This window comes from Sinohyriopsis cumingii, chromosome 11 (genome assembly GCF_028554795.1).
Source record: "Sinohyriopsis cumingii isolate HCF-2022 chromosome 11, ASM2855479v2, whole genome shotgun sequence".
Taxonomy (NCBI): domain Eukaryota; kingdom Metazoa; phylum Mollusca; class Bivalvia; order Unionida; family Unionidae; genus Sinohyriopsis; species Sinohyriopsis cumingii.
The window spans coordinates 58,260,263-58,282,081 of NC_142971.1; the positions used below are offsets into that span (position 1 = coordinate 58,260,263).

General features: G+C 36.0%; 1 protein-coding gene across 2 annotated transcripts in view; it reads left to right on the forward strand.

The window, feature by feature from the left end:
- The window catches only part of LOC149788519 (uncharacterized), an 82,380-nt gene that overhangs the window by 54,338 nt on the left and 6,223 nt on the right, over nucleotides 1–21,819 (forward strand). For both annotated transcript variants that reach the window (XM_089974524.1, XM_089974525.1), the window contains one exon: nucleotides 20,844–20,950. In XM_089974524.1, the coding sequence (XP_089830650.1) occupies nucleotides 20,844–20,950 (107 nt within the window). The remainder of the gene's footprint in view (nucleotides 1–20,843; nucleotides 20,951–21,819) is intronic.

Consider the following 21,819-nt stretch of genomic DNA (forward strand, 5'->3'; position numbering starts at 1 on the left):
TTGCACCGTCTCTAAAATGCTCAATACGATATGCGCTTTGTTCGTATCTACCTTGAACTTTTACAAAATATTTCATACGATATGTGCTTTGCTCGTATCTGCATTGAACCGTCTCTAAAATGCTTAATACGATATGCGCTTTGTTCGTATCTACCTTGAACTTTTACAAAATACTTCATACGATATGTGCTTTGCTCGTATCTGCATTGCACCGTCTCTAAAATGCTCAATACGATATGCGCTTTGTTCGTATCTACCTTGAACTTTTACAAAATATTTCATACGATATGTGCTTTGCTCGTATCTGCATTGAACCGTCTCAAAAATGCTTAATACGATATGCGCTTTGTTCGTATCTACCTTGAACTTTTGCAAAATACTTCATACGATATGTGCTTTGTTCTAAACAAGGCATGAGTGGCAATTCAACCTGGACATTTTGACATTCTTGATACTCTAATGAACAGATGATCCCAGCAACTTGGAAAAAAATGCCTATTACAGCTTCTTGTTGTTGTTGTTGTTGTTGTGGGGTTTAACGCCATTTTTCAGCACGATGGGCTATACATGGCGGCCAGTATTAATGGTGGAGGAAGAATTACAGCTTGTAGTTGGTCCTAAACGAAAATCATTGTGATCTTTCCTCTCTCTCTTCTTATCACTGTTTTCCTGAAAGGATCGTCTCACCGACCTGGCGTTCCCCCAGAAACACTTTGTCAGATGAAAATGGTGTGTATCCGACCACAAATATGACCACACTATTGTTACAGAATTGGACAATCTGATGTAAATGACCTTGTCAAGTCCAAGGTCATTGAGCTTATCAATCCAGTGACTAGTGCATGAACGAAAGAATGTTTGTATTTGAATCGGTTTCAGTAAACAGTTTGATGGCAAGGCCGTGGCTCAGGTTAATATCCTGTGATAACACAAACAAGAATGAATGCAATTTTTGTTTTAAAACCAAGTTTGTTTGATATATATGACGCAACTCTTACATGGATCTAATTTAATGTTCATTACCTTTGGTTAATGAACCATAATTGCCAGCATGTACAGTAAATATAAATGTGAATTATATGTTCAACCAGTGTTAGCATGTGGATATACCTTGAGAGTATGAAAGACGAATTCAATGATTTTCTATCCATGGCATTGGTTTCAAGGTCACAATTTATGAATGTTGAGAGTATCAATGCTAATTCAATGATTTTCTGTCCATGAAATTAGTTTCAATGTCAGAATCCACTAATTGTGTATACTTCACCTAACCTTTGAACATTTTAATTGAAGTATAATTTTTCTTTTTTGAAAACCAAATTTGAAGTTTCACAAGTATGCCTGAGGCCATTTCATTACTTGGCAGTTACATAAAGTACAAAAGAGGGAAGAAACGAATTTCTCCTGACTTTCGACAACTTAATTTTTTCGTGACCCCCGTATGACAGCGGTCTAAAGCACTCGCTAGTAGCTTCTCGTGGGTCGGTGGTTCTTCCCGGGGTTTTCCCGGGTTCTTCCTCCACCATTAATACTGGCCGCCATGCATAGCCTATCGTGTGCTGAAAAATGGCGTTAAACCCCACAACAAAATCCTCATCTGGCATTGTTGTTTTTGCTGTTGGTGGATACAATGTTTATTATGCTGAAGGAGAAGTTCTTCCTTATAAAATAAAAAAAACCCACAAACTTCGATAGCAGAAATACTTCTTTCTTTAATCCCTGTTGAACTGTTTACCAACTAGACCATTACAATTTTTTTAACGAAAACTGCTTTTTACAAAACAGAAGATTTACTGTTTTACATCTTTTCTATTCTTCTTCTTGGTTTTTTATCATCTTATTTAATTAAAATTTAACATTTTAAAAACCAACAATCAAAATTAATTTTGAAGTATTTGTTTCAGCTTTATCTTATAACTCACTTGAAAATATAAAATTTTCTCATAGCGAACAAGTAAAATTTATTTTTTAACTGTTTTGTAAAACAACATTGTTAGTAAAATTGTTTTTAAATAGTATTATATTTCAGAAATAATAACAACTATAAAATTATATTATAATTTTGCTGTTTAAAGGTTTCATGTTAATAATGTTATTATATTTATTTTAAAATATGTTTGTAGTCATTTTTTTTCCCGTAGTATGTAACTTGACGGCTGAGCAATGCTAAATACCAAACAAGTCAGCATTTTGTTTTTTAACGAACAATTTTAAAAAATTGTTGTTCTTATAAGTGTTTTCACAGTCAACTGATACTATCTTTTTTAAAGCATCCCCGTTTGTATGTACAGCACTACAAAAATGAACATGCAAGGGTTTGCAGACGGAAATAAAGGTTTTGTTGTTGTTGAGTTTAATTATAGTGGCGTGCGCACAATTGTGCATGTGCCACTTTTTTCTGACTGCACCGCAGCCTGCTAGTTGTTCTTGGGGAAGGTTGCTCGATGGAAAGGTATGGAAATGTGCTCATAGCCGTTAAGTTACATACTATTAGTACATGTACAAAAATACACAAATATAACTACATCCCCGAACATGCAATCATAGTGCATATACAAAATAAACAAATATAGCCACATCCCCCGAACATGCAATCATAGTGCATATACAAAAATTAAACAGTTACATCCCCCGAACATGCAATCATAGTGCATATACAAAAAAGGAAATTAAGTTAAATAAGTTGGAAAAATGTACAACATATTTAATCAGAATGAAAACTAATTGAAATAAAGAATGAACATTATACCTTATGAATTAAAATAGGATAGATCCCAAGAACATGCAAGTATAATATATGTGCGTTTGTAACAAAATTAACACGGATCCTAGACATTCAAGGTGAATAAGAAACACAAAAAAGTATTTGGAGAAAGATTGGGACCGTTTAACCCAGTTCCAGCTTTGAAAAGTGCTACGTTTGATGATAATGTATTCACTTATGTACGACATGTGTTGTTCTCTCAGCCGCCCTACGTATTCGTATACTAGGTTCCCCTCCCCCTCACTGTTTGTTGTTTTTACAAATTTCAACTTTGCGTTCGTAACGTCAATAAATTTCAGTTTCTTATTGGTTCTTCGGGTATCGATGCGGGTAACATTTTTATTTGTTTTTCCTTTTTACTTCTGTGACGTATCGTGTCAGTTCGACGCGACAACAGCGTAGGGCACATTATCACTGTAATTTAAATCACCATTTCTGTAAAGTAGGTGTAGAAGTTGATTTTTTATAATTTTCTCTATTATCGATTAGTTCTGGGAATTTAGACCGTTTCCAATTAACTGCTGATTTGATTTCGTGGTTCATTGATTCGCTATTGTTGCTTGTCCAGACGTTATTTACTACCGCCATGTCGGCCACTTCTGCGCGTCGGGTAATTCTGCGCAATGATACGTCATTTCTGTAAACATTGGATCTCGTGTTATTTTGGTTCAAAAATCAATTTTGTATCAAGAAAGAACGATCGTACTTTAATTAAGGAAAGTGATATTCAAAAAGTGTACAAAAATATCCTAAATTTAGACTCGAAATGCACATAAAAATGTGATTTCTAAATGACAACGTGAAGACCAAGTCCATGACCTTCTTGAACCTGTAACCCAGAAAATTCGATCTTTTAGAATCATACAAATAAATACGTTATATAAAAGATGGAAATGTGTACCTTAAAACAAAACTGTATTTTAATCCAAGTTTCCAATTTTGCAAGAAGTTGTCCCACACGTACAAAATTGTCTGCTACTCAACGTGTCTACTTGCCGCTAAAACATAAATTCTAACAAATTCACTGGCGTATAAGTCTGTTTATAAATTCTGTAGTAATTTGTCCCCATCAACAAGACGTTGTAAACACATTACATCCTATTCACTGTTGTTTCTCTTCCATGTTATAGCTTATTTTTCATAAAATGTTGAACTTTCCTAACAATTTTACAAGATCGGTTTAGTTACCTCAATATCTCTTGCCATTTATTGACATTTGTACGTTGAATTTTGTAAAACTATCTATAAACCTGACCTAATTACTCGACTGAACTGCTGACAAAGACAGTCCAAAGTAATACATTTCATTTCTATTGCACGATAGATTAATATTGCATCCTTTCAAAGCTGTGCGCAGAAGAGGCCGACATATGGCGAGTCAGGAAAACAGGGGGGTGGTATCCTCTGTGTCCAAAATTAATATTATTTTGAACAGAATATTCTGGTGACAATTGCATCTTTTCAAATGGTAAGCATTGCTGTATTTTATTTTTGTCAATCGCTCGAATTCGGTATGCGTTTTGCTTCAATATTGGAAACGAAAACCTTAGGTGCGCAGAAATGCCCGACAGCAGTGTATATAATCCCTAAATAATGCATGCGATTTAAAAAGTTTCAGAAAAGATACATTTCCCAATACGTTTTAAAATGGTTGTTTTTAGCGAAATGAATGTCCAAGTTTAAACATCTGGTATCAAATTCAACATTGTCACTGGCAAATACAATCTATGTCACTGGCAAATACAATCTCCAGATCGTCATGAAGGATAACGTTTATAATCTTTTCTTTCTCGAACTGAGGTCACCTTTAGCACCAAATACCCCGTAATACTGTCCTTGATATGTTTGAAACAAAGAATGAATTTAACATTTTGGAATTTTGACTTGCGCGCGTTTATTACGCGCTTTTCTGCAGCACTGACGAATTCACCCTTTCCAATCGTATCACTGGCACGGAAGATAAACTACACACGTGTGACCCTGCGCGTCGAATTATATAATGCAAGGTCCCGTAATAAGGGTGAACTGATGGGTTCGTCAACTAGCGACACACCTGTTTGGTTGGTTGGTTGGTTGTTGTGGGTTTTTTTGGGGTGTGTGTGTGTTTTTGTAAGAAAAGGCTGTAACATAAAACCGACATAAATTGAAAGCCATGTCTATACCTAAAACACTCATGTTAATTCCCACACAATTACGTCTCATGTCTGTCATCTGGTCGTCTAAGTAAATAAGAACGACATGATCGTGTGTGTCCTAGGATGACCTCCACGATACACGCATTAGTGTGCAGCCCACTAATTACTGTAATTGCATCGTCTGCTATGTTTAACTTGGGGTTTCGTCCTTTATTGTTTGTTAGCTTTTTATATTCATGATTATTGTGTAAATACACTGGTAATTTTATCAACTTTTGCCATTTCGGCGGCCGTTTTTAATATGACTGGGTTCGACCGTCTGTAAGATTCTTTGGGGCATTCACCGCTCTGGTGCTTAAATGGTTAGAGCGTACGCCTCGGATGCGGTATGTTGCATGTTCGAATCCAGGCCGAGTCATATTAAAGACTTGAAAAAAATGGTACTAGCAGCTGCCTGGCTTGACGCTCAGCATTAGGAGGTTAATCTTTGACTGGTCGGCTGGTTTCAGGATATGTGTGCGGCATGATACCCCAATACTAGACATCACTGTAAAACTGCCACACTGCAAACATGGCAGTGATATGATAGAAAATTGTTCAAGCTACATTACAAATCAAAACACACACATACACACATATATTGACTAGGGCATTTGAGTTATCCTGGGGTTTTTTAATCGTTGGCATGGTGCCATACAACTCCACTTTTGCGAAGTTTTTATTTATGTCATAAACTCCTGGATGTAGACGATAGTTGTGACGCGTTGTTTGTGGCATCACGCTTCTTGGCTGCCGTTGTGCTGATAGAGGTTCGTAGGTTACTTTATTTTGGACAGCTTTTTTTTATTACAGTACTGTTCGTTTTTTTTCTTCTTTTTTTATTTTTTTTTATTATAGATAAACGCTCCTTAGCGTGTGCCCTGTTTCTTCTTTGATGAAAAGGCTTGATTTACAGTTATAGCTGATTTCCAATTTCACGCGTCAGAGTCATCCGGGAAGTCGTGATTTCCATTTATTTTAGCATTACTTTCGGTCACTACAAAAAAAAAAACATTGTTCCTTACTACAGGAGGGACAAACTTCTGCCTCTGTTCTGTATTAAATATAATGTCCAAAAATTTGTCATTAGACATAACACTACCCATTTTTCTGGCAGGTTTTATTTTGCTTGGTTTGTGTGCTGTATCCTCATCACCATCAAGGTCAGAGTCACGGGTATCATAAGTGGATATGGATGAACTAGAGAGACACTAGAACATATTACCGGTTGACAAGTCACACTCAACGGCTGATATGAATATACTTCATTTTTTCTTTATGGATCTTTTCATTTTCTGGTAGTTGGTGCACATACCCTGACAACGGTTGCGAAGTGGTTCACCGAATACCACATGCCATCTTTTCATAATTGACTCTGGCAATGCCACATACGTTTGGTGAATAACACGTTGGTGCTGTTTCCAGAGGATGGAATGATGTATTTAATGAAGTGTGGGTCGTGTCTTCGCCATTGAATGGAGGATATAGCATCCTTTTAGATAGAAGAAAGACGTTGCCCAGTGCCATGATCGTCTCGGCTGACAAGAATTCCCCAATGGTATGAGGCGGTGGTTGAAATTTCAATATAATATGTGGGGGCCCCGAGTGGCTGAGTTATCTCAAGCGCTTACCGTTACGGATCACTGCCATTTCACTTTTCTCTGCGTTGATTCTAGTCTCGGGCTCGGCCAGTGTGGGCATGTGAGAAAGCTTGCCGGTAGCTTCTCGTGGGTCGGTGGCTCTTTCCGGGGTTTTCCCGGGTTCTTCCTCAACCATTTATACTGGCCCCTATGTATAACCTATCTTGTGCTGAAAATGGCGTTAAACTCCAAAACAACAACAGCATCAATATCATATGTCGATAATCCCTAATTCACACGTTGTATGCAAATATGAAAGTTCCATCTCGTATGGCTAGTATTTAGATATAATCTGTTGAATTTCACAGCAACGAGAAGCATCGTTCTTGTTTAAAAAAAAACTATGTCCTTTCATGAGAGCGACCTCTAGCGAAGAAATGCGTTGAAATTCTTGACCTGGAATGTTAAATTTCAAACTGTAAATGTGTGAAATGTAATGGCGCATCACAATTGAATGCACGGCCGCCTTTGTTTTTTCCAATTATTCGGCTTATACGCGAGTACAGACGGTAGATTTTATTTGCTGAATTACACGATGACCAATGTCGAGTTTTTAGATCGTATCTTATGAATTACACGACGATTGTTGAAATTTTTAATGTCATATGTCGAGAGTTTTAATTTAACATGCTGAATCACATTGATTGTGCTGAAAGTTCCATTTCCTATGTTGAGTTTTTAGATTGTATCTGTTGAATTGCACAGCTGTGATTGGACATTTTATCGTGCTTGTCAGAATTGTTATTTTTATATGGTGAAATGATGTGTTGGTGTTAAAAGTAACATTACACAAAATAAAAGGCCTGGAAGAAGGGGGGAGTCGTCTTATTCGCGGGCCAATGTGTAAACTTGACAGTGTTTAGTCTTTTTGTTGACTACTGTAATGGCTGTAAATCTTGGGACACGAAACAATAAATCTTTCCGTGTCCTAATACATAGGCATGTAAAAATAAGTAAATTTTGGTGACCCGACAATTATTAAACTGTTACAAAGTAATGTGATTGATTTTCTTATTATTTTGTATGTGCATATTTTCGGATTTCTCCAACACGAAGTTAAATAAAGATAAATACAGACTTCGTAATTCGCGGGCCGGTTGAGTTTGCCAGGGAGACCATGCTGAACTATAATGTACAGTACTTACACAGTGCAAAGCGTGCATAGCCTCACTTAAATCCTTACTTATTCCCAAACATAGATGCAGAATTTGATTTACTCATTGTTTCAATCAAATTGCATTCTTCCAGATAACGTTTTGGCTACTCCTTAATAGAAGTTTCATTTACGTGGAATCACGCGCTCACGAGTTACTTATTTTCAATGATACAAGCGATCCTACAAATTGAGGTAATATTTTTAAAAAGGTACGCACGTTTATTTGTACAAGGCACATAACCATCATAATTTACATGTTCACGAACAGAGGTAATACTAAAGGCTATAATTCTCATAGAGATCAACTAAGATCAACATAAATCAATTTTAGTTTTGTGTTTTAGCTGAACAAACATAACTTTCCACACAGTGGAACGCAAGATGTTTCGGTGTCTCCTATATTGATAGCCTGTGAACTTATCCTTCGTTTTGCGACAGCAGTACAGGCCAGTTAATGATTAAAAACGCTGAAACTGGCTTGTGATAAGCGGGAATTTTTACCGGTAACTTTACCAGTTTAACATTGGTATATACCGTATAAAAATGCCAGGTGTTCACTCGTGTAAGTTTCTTTTGTGGGAATGGAGCTATAGCATATGGAGTTAAGCTTTCGTAGTGATCGTTCTTGGGATTGAAATTAATTGTGGACTATTTTATTGTTGTGGTTTACTTATTTGTTCTGGTCTATTATTTTTGTTGGTATTATTGTAGTGATAAAAAAAATCATCAATTTACGTGAATAATGTTTAAACTTAACATTCTATTTAGTGAAGAAGCGAATTCTTTAAACTAAAATAATTATTTCGTCACAACAATAATTCACAGGTAATATAACAGAACATGTAGGACATTTCTTGTTTAGAAGAAATGAAAATCGAAGACATAATGTAATAATCGTAAGTTCTCTGCAAAAATACAATAGGTAGGCGTGGAGCGACCCAAAAATCATGAGTTTGTTTCCCCTCCCGGCGTGAAAGTTGACAGGTATGGTGTAAGGTCGCTTACATCAGAGCAAACTACAACTCAGCTTTTACGGTATTAGCATAATTTTCGAAGCAATATTTCCGAAACCTTATTTATTATATTTTGGAGATGATAACAAATGTTGAGCGCAATGGTACCCATGATTCGACTCCAAGGGATGTACTTAATTCAGCGCGTAATCAAACCTACAATTTACATGCGGTGGCGCCTTTATGTAAATACGTTCAGTAGCCTAATTGCGAGCGTTGAATCGAACCATGTTGTTGTTCGTTTTGTTGTCAAACCAGGATTACATTTTAATGAGTTTAGGTATTTACAATATCAAAGCAAAGTAAAAACGTAATTACCACTGATATAAAATGTCCATTGCGATAATGCATAATCCAACAATAATCTAGTCAAATGGAAGAGGTAGTGTTACAGAAACTCGCGATTACTAAATTCTTGTTATCGTTCGATCAAATTATACACAAATCTAAATCAGACAGAAACAATAAGAAAACAGAAAATTAAATAAATTACTTTTCAAACAAGTTTATACCACTTCATGCACGCCAACCTCGAGATAAGCATACATGTAATTTTTTTAAAAAAATACAAGTTTGCCTCAGTAAATGAATTTATAACTTACCTAGTGCATCTTGAACTGCCTCGGAGTTGTAAGTCGGCTTATACGCGGGTCATGCACTTTTTAGAGTTTATACCTGTTGGGGGGGGGGTGTCTGCTTATACGCGAACGGTGGTATACGATAGTATATACGGTAAATACTCAACATGTGACATGGAACTTTCAACATGAACTCTTTGAACCAATACGTAAATTAGGAATTCTCGACGTATGACATTGAAATTTCAACCACCACAGTGTAATTCAAACATGATAATCTAAAACCTTGACATAGAAAATATAACTTTGAACCACTACTGTTTAATTCAACATATGCAGTCTAAAATCTCGACCTAGAAAATGTAACTTTAAGGACAACCATTTTTGATACACCACGTGAAATTGGAATTCTGGTAATATGATATAATTTCAATGGCAACGTTCTGATTGGAACAGCTTTTGTCCGCTACAGCGCCTCGACTTTTCAAAACTTTGTGATAAACACTGGATCCGTCTGGATGGAACATATACCTTATACGCGGGTCAAACATGTATCTAATCTCGACTGACATGCTTTCATTGCCAATAGGAAGAAGTGGTATGAGGCGCCGTAGCGGACAAAAGCTGGTCCAATCAGAATGCTGCCGTTGAAATTTTACGTCGTATGTCCAGAATTCCAATTTCACTTGTTTTATCAGAAACGCTTGTCCTTAAAAGTTCCATTTTCTAGGTCGAGATTTTAGAATGTATCTTTTGAATTAAACAGTAGTGGTTGAAAGTTATATTTTCTATGTCAAGGTTTTGGATTGTGTCGTTTTTGAATATACGGCGGTGGTTGAAAATTTCCAACGTCATACGTCGAGAATTCCCAATTTACGTATTGGTTGAAAGAGTTTATGTTGAAAGTTCCATTTCATATGTTGAGTATTTAGATTTCATCCGTTCATCATCATCATCATCTTTATTTCCTTCCATGAAAGATTACATGATATAAGAATAAATCATCTGAATACAATCAATAAATATAAAAAAAAAAAAAAAAAAAAAAAAAAAAAAAATATTCTATATTGGAATACAAATTCTTACACAATATCAATCAACAAAGTGTTCGTCAACTCATAAGTTGCAAGTTTCAGTACCTTATTTACAGAAGATAGCTGCACACTGCATGACAAAGTATGCTGCATACAGGACGAATAGCTTGGAGTTTTCTTTGTCGATTACTCCTGATGGTAACCTTTTACCTAAAAGATATTGTAGTTGCAGCTCATCTTCTGCATTAAATAACGTAATGTGCAGGCTCAGGGGAAATTTATCAGTAAGGAAATCCCAGAAAGAATTTCGAAAGTTCGACATATAAGGACAACTAACACAACAATGAAGTATCAAGTCTGTATAAACATTCCCACATCTAATACACATATCAAGCTGTGTTTGTGGAACAGCAGCCCATAGTTTAGCTACATATGTAAATACCTTAGTGTGTTGTCTAGTTTTAGCCGACTGCCACACTGAGGCAGGTCGTAAGTATTCGTGTATCGAAGAGAATCTATCAAAATCTGCTTGATTAGACATACGAACTCTCCAGAGGCTATTTTCAAGATCAACAATTTTTGACCTTACAATTTCTTTCCAATTATGTTTATCTGGAATTTCAGAATGATGTAAATAATCAGTTAGATACCCGAGCAAGTCAAACTTCTTTGAGGTATAATATAAATTTGAAATTAACCCGCAGCTTGACATGCATCCGCTCAGAATGAAGTGAAATAACGCAACGTTAAACACACGTTTAGTATGTACATTGTTAGGCATCAAACACAATCTGTGTAAAAACATCAATTTTCTTCTATCAATTTCGGACTGCGCTGATGTCCATCCTAGCATTCCCAGGGCAATGTCTGATCTTGTATGTATTGGAAAACCTTGTAAATGTTTGGCAAAATACCTCAGAGTTTTATCCAATAAAGCGAGGTCACTTTTTGAAATGTTACACCATAATTCACTTCCATAAAACATTGAAGGGAAAATTACCTTTTTAATTACATTTGCAGCAACCAAAGGATTTAAACCATTCGGTTTAATGCCAATACCAAACAGACCGTGAAAAGATTTTTTCCCTTTCTTGCATGCATCGAGTATTGCGTCATGCGACGTCAGCTTTGAGTTAATCCGGTGACCCAGGTGTGTTGCCGAATCGGCGACCGGCAAACATGACGGGCCAAGATACCATTTCATATTGATAAAATTCTTGTATTGGGGTCCGAAAATGATAATGTATGACTTTGTAACACTAAGCTCGAATCGCCACTTATTACTGTAGTCGTATGCTATATCTAACAGCTTTTGTAGATTGCTAGGATATATAGCCAAAAGTGAAATATCATCAGCTAGGGTTGGATTTCCCACAGCTAAGGATCCAATCTTTGCTCCAAATCCACTATTTTCTAACTGTAGCAGCAAGTCATTTATAAATATTGTGTACATCAAGGTTGACAAAACACCCCCTTGTCTCACTCCTTGGCCGATTGAGAACCAATCTGAAAATTGCCCATTTACAAGAACTTTACTCTGTAAATTTGTATACATGTTAAAAAATATCAAAAGGGATTTACCCGTAATTCCCAACGTGAATAATTTAAAAAGCAGTCCTTCGTGCCACACGGTATCAAATGCCTTTTTTGTATCAAGAAAAGCAGCAAAAACCCGTGAACCCATGTTTACATTATATTGTACTGATTGCAACAGCACAAAACTCGCTGTTGTGCAGCCTAAACCTTTTTGGTAACCATGTTGTTGTGAACTGGGTATACTAGAATTAGTATCTTTGAGCCAAGTTACCAAACGTTCATGAATAATTTTCTCAAAGGTTTTGTAGATAACAGGCAGTAAAGTAACAGGCCTGTAACTTTCGAGGGAGTTCTTTGATTTTCTGTTACCTTTGTACAGTGGTATTACTAACCCTTTTTTGCAATCTACAGGTATGTAAGATTGATCAATCATCCGAGTAAATAAAATTGTCATACACTCGATGAGGTAGTCGCTGCCATAGATCAAATGTTCATTGCAAATTTGATCATGGCCCGATGCTTTTGATTTCTTTAGACCTTTAATGATTTCTCTTACTTCATTTAAACTGATACTGGTCTGTAAGGCCTCGATATGGCTTACTTCGTCCTGTAGACCCCGATTTAATTCTCTCTCTGTAAATTCATAAAAGTTTCCGTCAAAACTATGGTTTAAATTCGGCGTGTGAATGTCCTCATAGTATCTAGCAAAGCCATTTGCGATGGAATCATCATCACGGACACAAACTCCATCAGTTGATAGTTCCTGACAAAAATTTGTATTGTTCCCTCTCTTAATGTTGATCATTTTCCAAAAGTGTCTTACATCGCATTCATGTGCTTTTTCAATTTCTTCATACACCTCCCCCATATATTTTTCCACAGCCAGTTTTTGAACGTTTCTAAAGTCTCTCTTCTTATCTTTATATTCTCTGTAAGAATTAAATTGACTACCCCTCGGTCTTCCCTCATTTATCCAAGTATACCTAGCTTGTCTTTGAAGTTTATGTGCTTCTTTGAGTTCATTTGACCAATATGGTTTGGCATGATAATTGAATTTAGACTTTGGAAGCGCGATGTCGCTTGACTGCTGTATTGCATTAACAATGTGCTGGTAAAAGCTATCAACATTGTCCGAAATAGTATCTGTATCTAAAGTTTTCAGGCGAAGGTCCAGCTCAGATTGATAGTTTTTCAAGATATCAGCGTTTAATTTATTCCAGGCTATGTTGTTTCTCTTCATAGACTGTCTGAAGTCTCTCCCACAGGTCACTGTACGAAGGGAAGTAAGGATAGGGAGGTGGTCAGATATCGCGTGCTCTTCGTGATCTGAAACAATGTGCACACTTCAGAATGCTGCCGTTGAAATTTTACGTCGTATGTCCAGAATTCCAATTTCACTTGTTTTATCAGAAACGCTTGTCCTTAAAAGTTCCATTTTCTAGGTCGAGATTTTAGAATGTATCTTTTGAATTAAACAGTAGTGGTTGAAAGTTATATTTTCTATGTCAAGGTTTTGGATTGTGTCGTTTTTGAATATACGGCGGTGGTTGAAAATTTCCAACGTCATACGTCGAGAATTCCCAATTTACGTATTGGTTGAAAGAGTTTATGTTGAAAGTTCCATTTCATATGTTGAGTATTTAGATTTCATCCGTTGAATTACACAGCGCTGGTTGAAACTTCGATGTCCAATGTCGAGTGTTTAGTTTGTATCTTCTGAATTACACGGCGGTTATTGAAATTTAAATGTCATAAGTCGAGATTTTCAGTTAAACACTGTGAATCATATTGATTGTGCTTAAACTTCCGTTTCGTATGTTGTTTTCATATTTGCATCTGTTGAATTACACAGCGGTGATTGGACATTTTATTGTGCTTGTTAGAATTGTTATCTTTATATGGTGAAATGATGTGTTCGTGTTAAAAGTAACGTTACACAATGTCCACTTTAACAATTCAAAATAATATCAAGTATTAAGATACATCATTCGTGTATTCAATTGTGAGGCGCCATTACATTTCATGCATTTACAATTTGAAAGGTACCATTTCCATGTCGAGAATTACTATGAATTTCATCGCTAGACGTCGCTCTCGTGAACGGACCGCGTTATTTTTAAACAAGGAGGCTGCGTAGTATCGTTGCTGTGAAATTCAACAGATGAAATCTACATGCTCGCCATATGAAATGGAACTTTCATCACAGTTACATACAACGTGTGAATTAGGGATTCTCGACATATGATATTGAAATTTCAACCACCGCTGTGTAATTCAAAATATACACTGTAAAGCGTCGACATAGGAAATAGAACTTTAAACCACCACTGTATAATTCAACATATAAAATCTAAAATCTCGATCTTGAAAATGAAACTTTAAGGACATGAAATTTGATCCAACAGGTGATATTGGATTTCTCGATATACGATATCGAAATTTCAACTGCAACTTTCTCATTGGACCAATATTTGTCCACTGATATTAAATTAAAATTCAATAACTTAAAATTTTTGAGTGCTCATGATCAAACCTATAATTGTCAGTATAGATGAAACCTGGATGTCAGAGGAAAGGATATAAGCCGCGGCTTTTTCTGGACCTGCATGTGTTTGAAACATGTGCTTTCAATTCCGCACCAAAGAGTCAGGTGCTAATATTAGTAATGAGTGTAAACTCAAGACTGTTAAAGGACTGACATTCCATCAATAAAACAATGTCTCTATATTTTTTTCACTTACAACTAGGATAAGCTCTCAAAAGATTCTTTTTCCTACAACATAACTTACAATATTAACCAATCATGGTCAGCCTAACCTATATATATATATATATATATATATATATATATATATATATATATATATATATATATATATGTCCACCCATTTCTAGGCTGGTTTCCATTTTTCCATACCATTAGTACCGTGTGTCATATTCTTCTCAACAAATCTACAATTGAAAAATACACTGTTCGGCAAAGGACACTTTTGATGCTTATTACAATTATTTGTTGTACTGGTGTAAAAACTGAAACTGCATTTTTGTCAACGTCACTTTTAACTCGGGGTGGGGGGGGGGGGAATTTGCATATCCAATTTTCAAACAATAATTTCACTAAAGAAACTGATACGAAATTATGTGATGCCAGATAAGGCTTACATCTGGAAGGGAAGGGAAAGTCATATGAACATGTGGTTTACACCTGAAAACTTCATATGATGTCTGTTGGGGCCTATAAGAAAGTAGTTAAGCTTGACAATCTAATATGGTCTTCACAGTGGCCATATTTAGTGATTAGAGTGTCTGCCGCAGATGCGGGAGGTGTTGGGTTGGTTCCCTGCTGAGACATACCAAAGACTTACAAAAAATGGTACTAACGACTGCCTCGCTTGGCGCTCAGCATTAAGAGGTTAGTGTTACGACTGGTCGGCCTGATGTCGGGATAATGTGACTAGGTGGGACATCATGCCATTGGCGTCGCTAGGGGGGTGCGGACCGCACCGGGTGACACCATCTCAGAGGGGTGACACCAAAATGAAAAATTGCAAATTTTACAGAGCACACACTGCTCGGTCTAGTCGGATTTCATAAGCGGATAACCGATCATAGTTAAATACATGACTAGCAGGCACAGGGTGCCACCATGCAGTCTGCAGAGCGTCTGGTGCTTATTTTTATATTATACTGTGGACTTATTTTAAGAAGAAGAAATCCATGGTGGAAGTCTGGAGGGGTGACACCATGAGTTTACCGCACTGGGTGACACCAACCCTAGCGACGCCGCTGCATCATGCTACATGTCTGCGGCATGATGCCCCAGTGTTAGACATCGCTATAAACTGTCACACTGCAGACATCATAGCGATATGACTGAAAAATTGTTGAAGCCATGTTAAAAATCCAAATCACACACAGTGGCCATTTTGAAGATCTTATTGCTACTCTCTTCCTGAATAGATGTTATTTCAACTTGTGGTTTTAACTAGTTAACTACAATGTATGATGTCAAGTTCATCCTAAATGAAAAAGTGAACGGTCTGATGTCCAATATGGTCGCCACATAAGACATTCTTGAAAATATTGTTATTGCTTCTTCTCATGAATGGAAAGTCATATCAACACATGGTTTTCACGAAAAGACTGAAGGGGCCCCGAGTGGCCTAAAGCGCTTTCCGTTACGGATCACTGCCATCTCACCTCTGTCTGTGTGGGTTCGAGTCACAGATTCAGACAATGTGGGTATGTGAGAAAGCCTGCCAGTAGCTTCTTGTGGGTCGGTGGTTCTTTCTGGGGGTTTTACCGGGCTCTTCCTCCACCATTAATACTGGCCGCCATGTATAGCCTATCGTGTGCTGAAAAATGGCGTTAAACCCTACAACAACAACAACAACAACCAAAAGACTGATATCGCATTGGTTCTGATTGACAATGACGCTGATCTGACCTCAAGTATGGCTGCTAAACAAACAAAATAATAATAGTAATAATTTTGAAAATCTTTTTATTGCTATTGTCTAAATGAAAAATCATATTGACATTGGATTTTCACCAGAAGACATTAATAATAGCAATGTCAAGTTTGTTCTAAGTAAGACATGGTGTCAGACTAATGTCAAATATGGCCAACATTTTGTCTAGTTCGTAATAAATGAAAATGGTACTGATTTAATGTCCATTATGATCATTATGGCAGCCATTTTGTTTTCTGCATCTCCTAAACTAAAAGTCATATCAACATTGAGTTTTCACCAGAACACTTTGTGTGGTATGATCATTATGGCAGCCATCTTGTTTTTGCTACTTCTCCTAAACTGAAGGTCATATCAACATTGGGATTTTACCAGAACACTTTATGGTATATGGTATGTGCTGAATGCAAATGGTACCAATCTTCATCCAATATGGCTGCCATAATGGCCATCTTAAAACTCAACAAGTAATATTTTTTTACAGTTCTGAAAATTTAAGAGGAATTTGAAGTTTTGTGAATTAAATTCCAAATAATCCTAAATATTTATTTATCACAAGTCCAAAAGTAAAGAATGTTCCAAATTAATTCCAATAATCTTGAATGTGCTAATGAACCAGTTGTCATGAATATGATGATCTACCAAGAATATTCATGTATTGCTATGATGTAATCTTAAATGTCTTTGAATCAATTAAAAACAATCCGAAAATAGTGTATTAGTCCATAAAATCCAATGAGCACTTTGTAATTCCAATGAATAATTTAAATAATTGGTTCCTCTCCTTTCATGTTATATCTAAACATAATTGTAAATGATTCTACAGACTAAACTTAAAAGAGGAATAAATAATGTTGTTACCATAATTGTTATATACTATTTTCTCTTTAACTGAGACACAATAAAATTATCAGGATGTGGGTCACAAGTTATCTTCCAGCACATTGTAAGTTTGTAAATATGGCTGGGCATCAAACTCAAATAAAAGTAAACATCTTTTAGAAAAATTAGTTAAATCAGGTAGGTCAAAACTCTACCCTCAGTCACTAACAAAAGCCAAGAACATAATATAATGAAATATCATACTTTGAGTGGGTCATTATATTATCATCACACTTTAAATGACTACCCTCTCATAATCCAAAACAATCTGATATTCAGTATGACGACACCATAGCAGCCATTTTGACAATCATTTTATCCCTGAAATATATGCAATAACCTCAGTACACAGCATCTAAAAAGATGGGTCTTATCTTGGATTCCATGAAATTCTTTTTAACAGTAGAGAATCAGTCCCATCAAGGAATTTTTTGTTTTTCTTTTGCCTTACAGTACCACATTTCTTGACCTGTAAAACTGAAACTGTCATACAGTTTCCTACTCTATATTTGACAACAGATAATTCTTGCATTTTGCCAGGCAGAAGAAAGTCTAAGTTTTCGATATATTTTCTTTAAGACTCTTATCTATTGCTGTATCTATGTAATTTCTTCTAACTCTTCAGGTATTCATTACAGGTGTTTTGGTCATTCATATTCAGTTTCTTTAAGGTGTATGTGTGTGTGTGTCTGTGATTTGGATTTTTAATGTAGATTTAACAATTTTTATGTCATATTGCTACGATGTCTGCAGTGTGGCAGTTTATTATGATGTGTAGCATTGGGGCATCATCCTGTAGACATGTAGCATCCTGTCCCACCCAGTCACATTATTCTGACACCAGGCTGACCAGTCCTAACACTAACCTCTTAATCTGAGCATCTAGTGCGGCAGCTGTTAGCACCATTTTTATATGTCGAACCTGCAACCTCCCACATCTGAGGCGGACACTCGAACCACTAGGCCACCAGTTCTTACAGGTGTTTTGGTCCTATTCAGTTTCTTTCAGGTGTTTTGGTCCTATTCAGTTTCTTTCAGGTGTTTTGGTCATATTCAATTCTTTCAGGTGTTTTAGTCATATTCAATTCTTTCTGGTGTTTTGGTCATATTCAGTTTTTTTCAGATGCTTTGGTCATATTCAGTTCCTTTCAGGTGTTTTGGTCACGTTCAGTTTCTAGTGGCTCACCTTTCTTTAACTTGAGGTCAGTGGTTGCTTTTGAGGCATCCTGCATGGCATAACAGATTCTTTCTTTGGGGGACCTGACAGACCTGTAGATTGACAGCTTGCATATGGGAGACAACTAAAAGGGGGACCTGTACAACGACAGCTTGTATCACTGGGTCTGTTCAACCACAGCAATAGTTTCTTGCATTTCCATATGACTGATAAAAAGTGTTAAAATCTTAAACTAAAACTGATCTGTTATATTTTAACATACTTCTTGGCTTAACAATACCAGCATCTTTGGCTGATGGTTGTAAGAGAATCATTATACAGTGCATCATAAAAAGTAAGACTCATCAAACAATAAATACAAGTCATCTATGTCAGAAAATTGCATGGTTATGTAGAATTATGTTCCTTGTTATGGCATATCTGGGAATGGGTCATAGGTTTCGGAATTCCCAAAAATCAGTATTGAATTTTACCAGTATAAAGGATGCATGTCGAATGATGACCAGTTTAAAACCCTAAGGTATAGATTATTATGGATGTTGAATGGTGACCAGTTGGATACCCTAAGGTATGCATTATTATGAATGTCTGATGGTGACCAGTTTGAAACCTAAGGTATGCATTATTATGGATGTTGAATGGTGACCAGTTGGATACCCTAAGGTATGCATTATTATGGATGTTTCATGGTGACCAATTGGACACCCTAAGGTATGCATTGTTATGGACGTCTGATGGTGACCAGTTTGAAACCCTAAGGTATGCATTATTATGGATGTCTGATGGTGACCAGTTTGAAACCCTAAGGTATGCTTTATTATGAATGTCTGATGGTGACCAGTTTGAAACCCTAAGGTATGCATTATTATGACTGTCTGATGGTGACCAGTTTGAAACCGTAAGGTATAAACTATTATGGATGTCTGATGGTGACCAGTTGGACACCAATAGGTATAAATTATTATGGAAATAAAAACTGAAATGATGAAATATTTAATTGTTCTGTGACAATTACCCATAGTAAGATATGAGTATAATGGAGAAATAGATCATAAATCCTTTTCATAACTTCTGTGTCTGTCAAAAGGACTTACGGTATTGCGAATTGAATCCAGGAATAATCCAAGATTAGCGACACAAGTCCTAGTAATAAAAAGTCCTGAATTAAGCTCAGTTCAAGTCATGAAGAGATCCAAAATTGAAGATGATGTGTGTAATGGCCTGCAAAGTGCTGATGTGTAAAGTCTCTTATTGACATACAGAAATATTATTCCATTTTTAATTCCGTATAAATTCCAATGAATATCTTTATCCAAGAATTTTTATCGGAGCAATTTTGTATTTCCAGAGAAAATAATCACTTGAATTCAATTTGAAGAAACTAACATTCAGCCCAAACTGGTCGCAACATAATAGAGCTTAAAGTGCTAGATGTTAAAACATGACTGGTAAAATCTTCAGTCACAAGATAATATAGTTCTCTGCTTGACCTTAGGTCACATTAGCATTTTCTAAAAACAACCATTACCTAATGGAAAATAACCTTCTAGAATGATCTTAATGAGCCTTGTTTACTTACAACACAATAACCTATAAAATTCATATGAGAATCTCCAAAACCCTGACCCTGATCAACATATTTCCTCCATGTTTACCTGAATAATAATCCTGACAATAAGCTCATACACAGAGAATAATCAGCTTTGGACAAGGTCAAGTCCAGCATACAATATTACATTACAATAACATGTAATAAATGTAAAACTAACAAGCAAATTAAATATACCTAACTATATATATATATATATATATATATATATATATATATATATATATATATATATATATATATATATATATATATATATATATATAATAACATGGCTTTAAAGTGTTGGTAGAAAGCAATTTGATGTACCAATACTTTAGGTACATTAAAAGGAAACACACATACACACACACACACATTGTAACCTGGTGGTGAAGGAGTACCATGGTCCTACACAGGTACTTCTTGTTCCACCGTCCCAAATATCCCATCAAATTTATGTTCCGATGAAATGAAACCTTTAAATGCACATATATACATAATGTTGATCCATTGCTAGCCATATTTTTTGTTGTTACCGGTAAATCGGAAAATCAATCTCATTGTACTTTCAACATGCCTTTACATCGTGGTTGCCCGTTGTGAGGTTAAAGTACAAATTAAAAAAATTCTGTTGGTATAGATGTTGGTATGATGGTCATATACTTGTATAGTTGGGCTGTCATACAATATCTTTCTTGTTTTAGTTACCATTGGTGTAGTGGGTGATCATACTTGCAGGTAAATGGTAATTAGCAGACAGAACTTACTTTTATTTGACACACACACACCCCAATTTTGACTTAAAAGAATGTTTTAATTGTTTCAGCACCGTACTCTTTTGACAAAGATATTTTGATGAAGCTACTCGAGGAAGAGAAAGAAAAGATTCGACAAAAGCTGGAGGGTTATGCTGAGTGGCTTCGAGCTACTAAGGTATGTTTGAATCTTCAGACTATATTTCTATGACCATTCCTTCTGTATCATGCTATGCAAAATGGTCTATATTTGAAAAGATGGGAATTCATTTTTGGATGTATGTTTGTGTTTGCTTACACATTTTTTGGGGGTGTGTGTACCTTTTTTGGTTTAGTAACCCCTTTCCTAATTTGGAATAAAGCATTGTCACATACTATTCTTCTTTCAGTCCTGCCTCTAGCTTCTGACAATTTGTGCCAAACAATAAGTAAAGACATTCAGTCCTGACACTAGCTTCTGACAATTTGTGCCAAACAAGGAGTCAAGAATTTTAATGGGGGATACATACGAGTACAATTATTTTTGACAAATGTTTTTTTTTTCTTAAAATGTATTTCCATAAGCAGTTTACTCTTGTTTGGAATGTAACATGATTACACACTGACCTTATGGATTTTACTACTCCTATCCCTGGGTCATGCCCTGATGGGGGGGAGGGGGGCGGGGAATGGGATCAATATGTAGGAGACATTTTGGTTAGTTTTGGTTCTATCTCCTTATATTTTGTTTGATTTTCTTTGTCCAGTTTAATAAAATTTTGTAATAGTATATGATACCAAATTTCTGTTTTCTGTTTTGTCTCCATGGGTTATGGTTTTATTGTACAACACCTTTTGGTAGAGTTTTGCTAGTATTTAAATAACTCTTCACTCAGTTTATTTCATAATTGGAATATTATGATTTCCATATTTCCCTTTCTGCCTATTCCATATTATGATCCCCACATATCCCATTTTCCATATTGTGATCCCCACATATCCCATTTTCCAAATTATGATCCCCACATATCCCATTTTCCATATTGTGATCCCCACATATCCCATTTT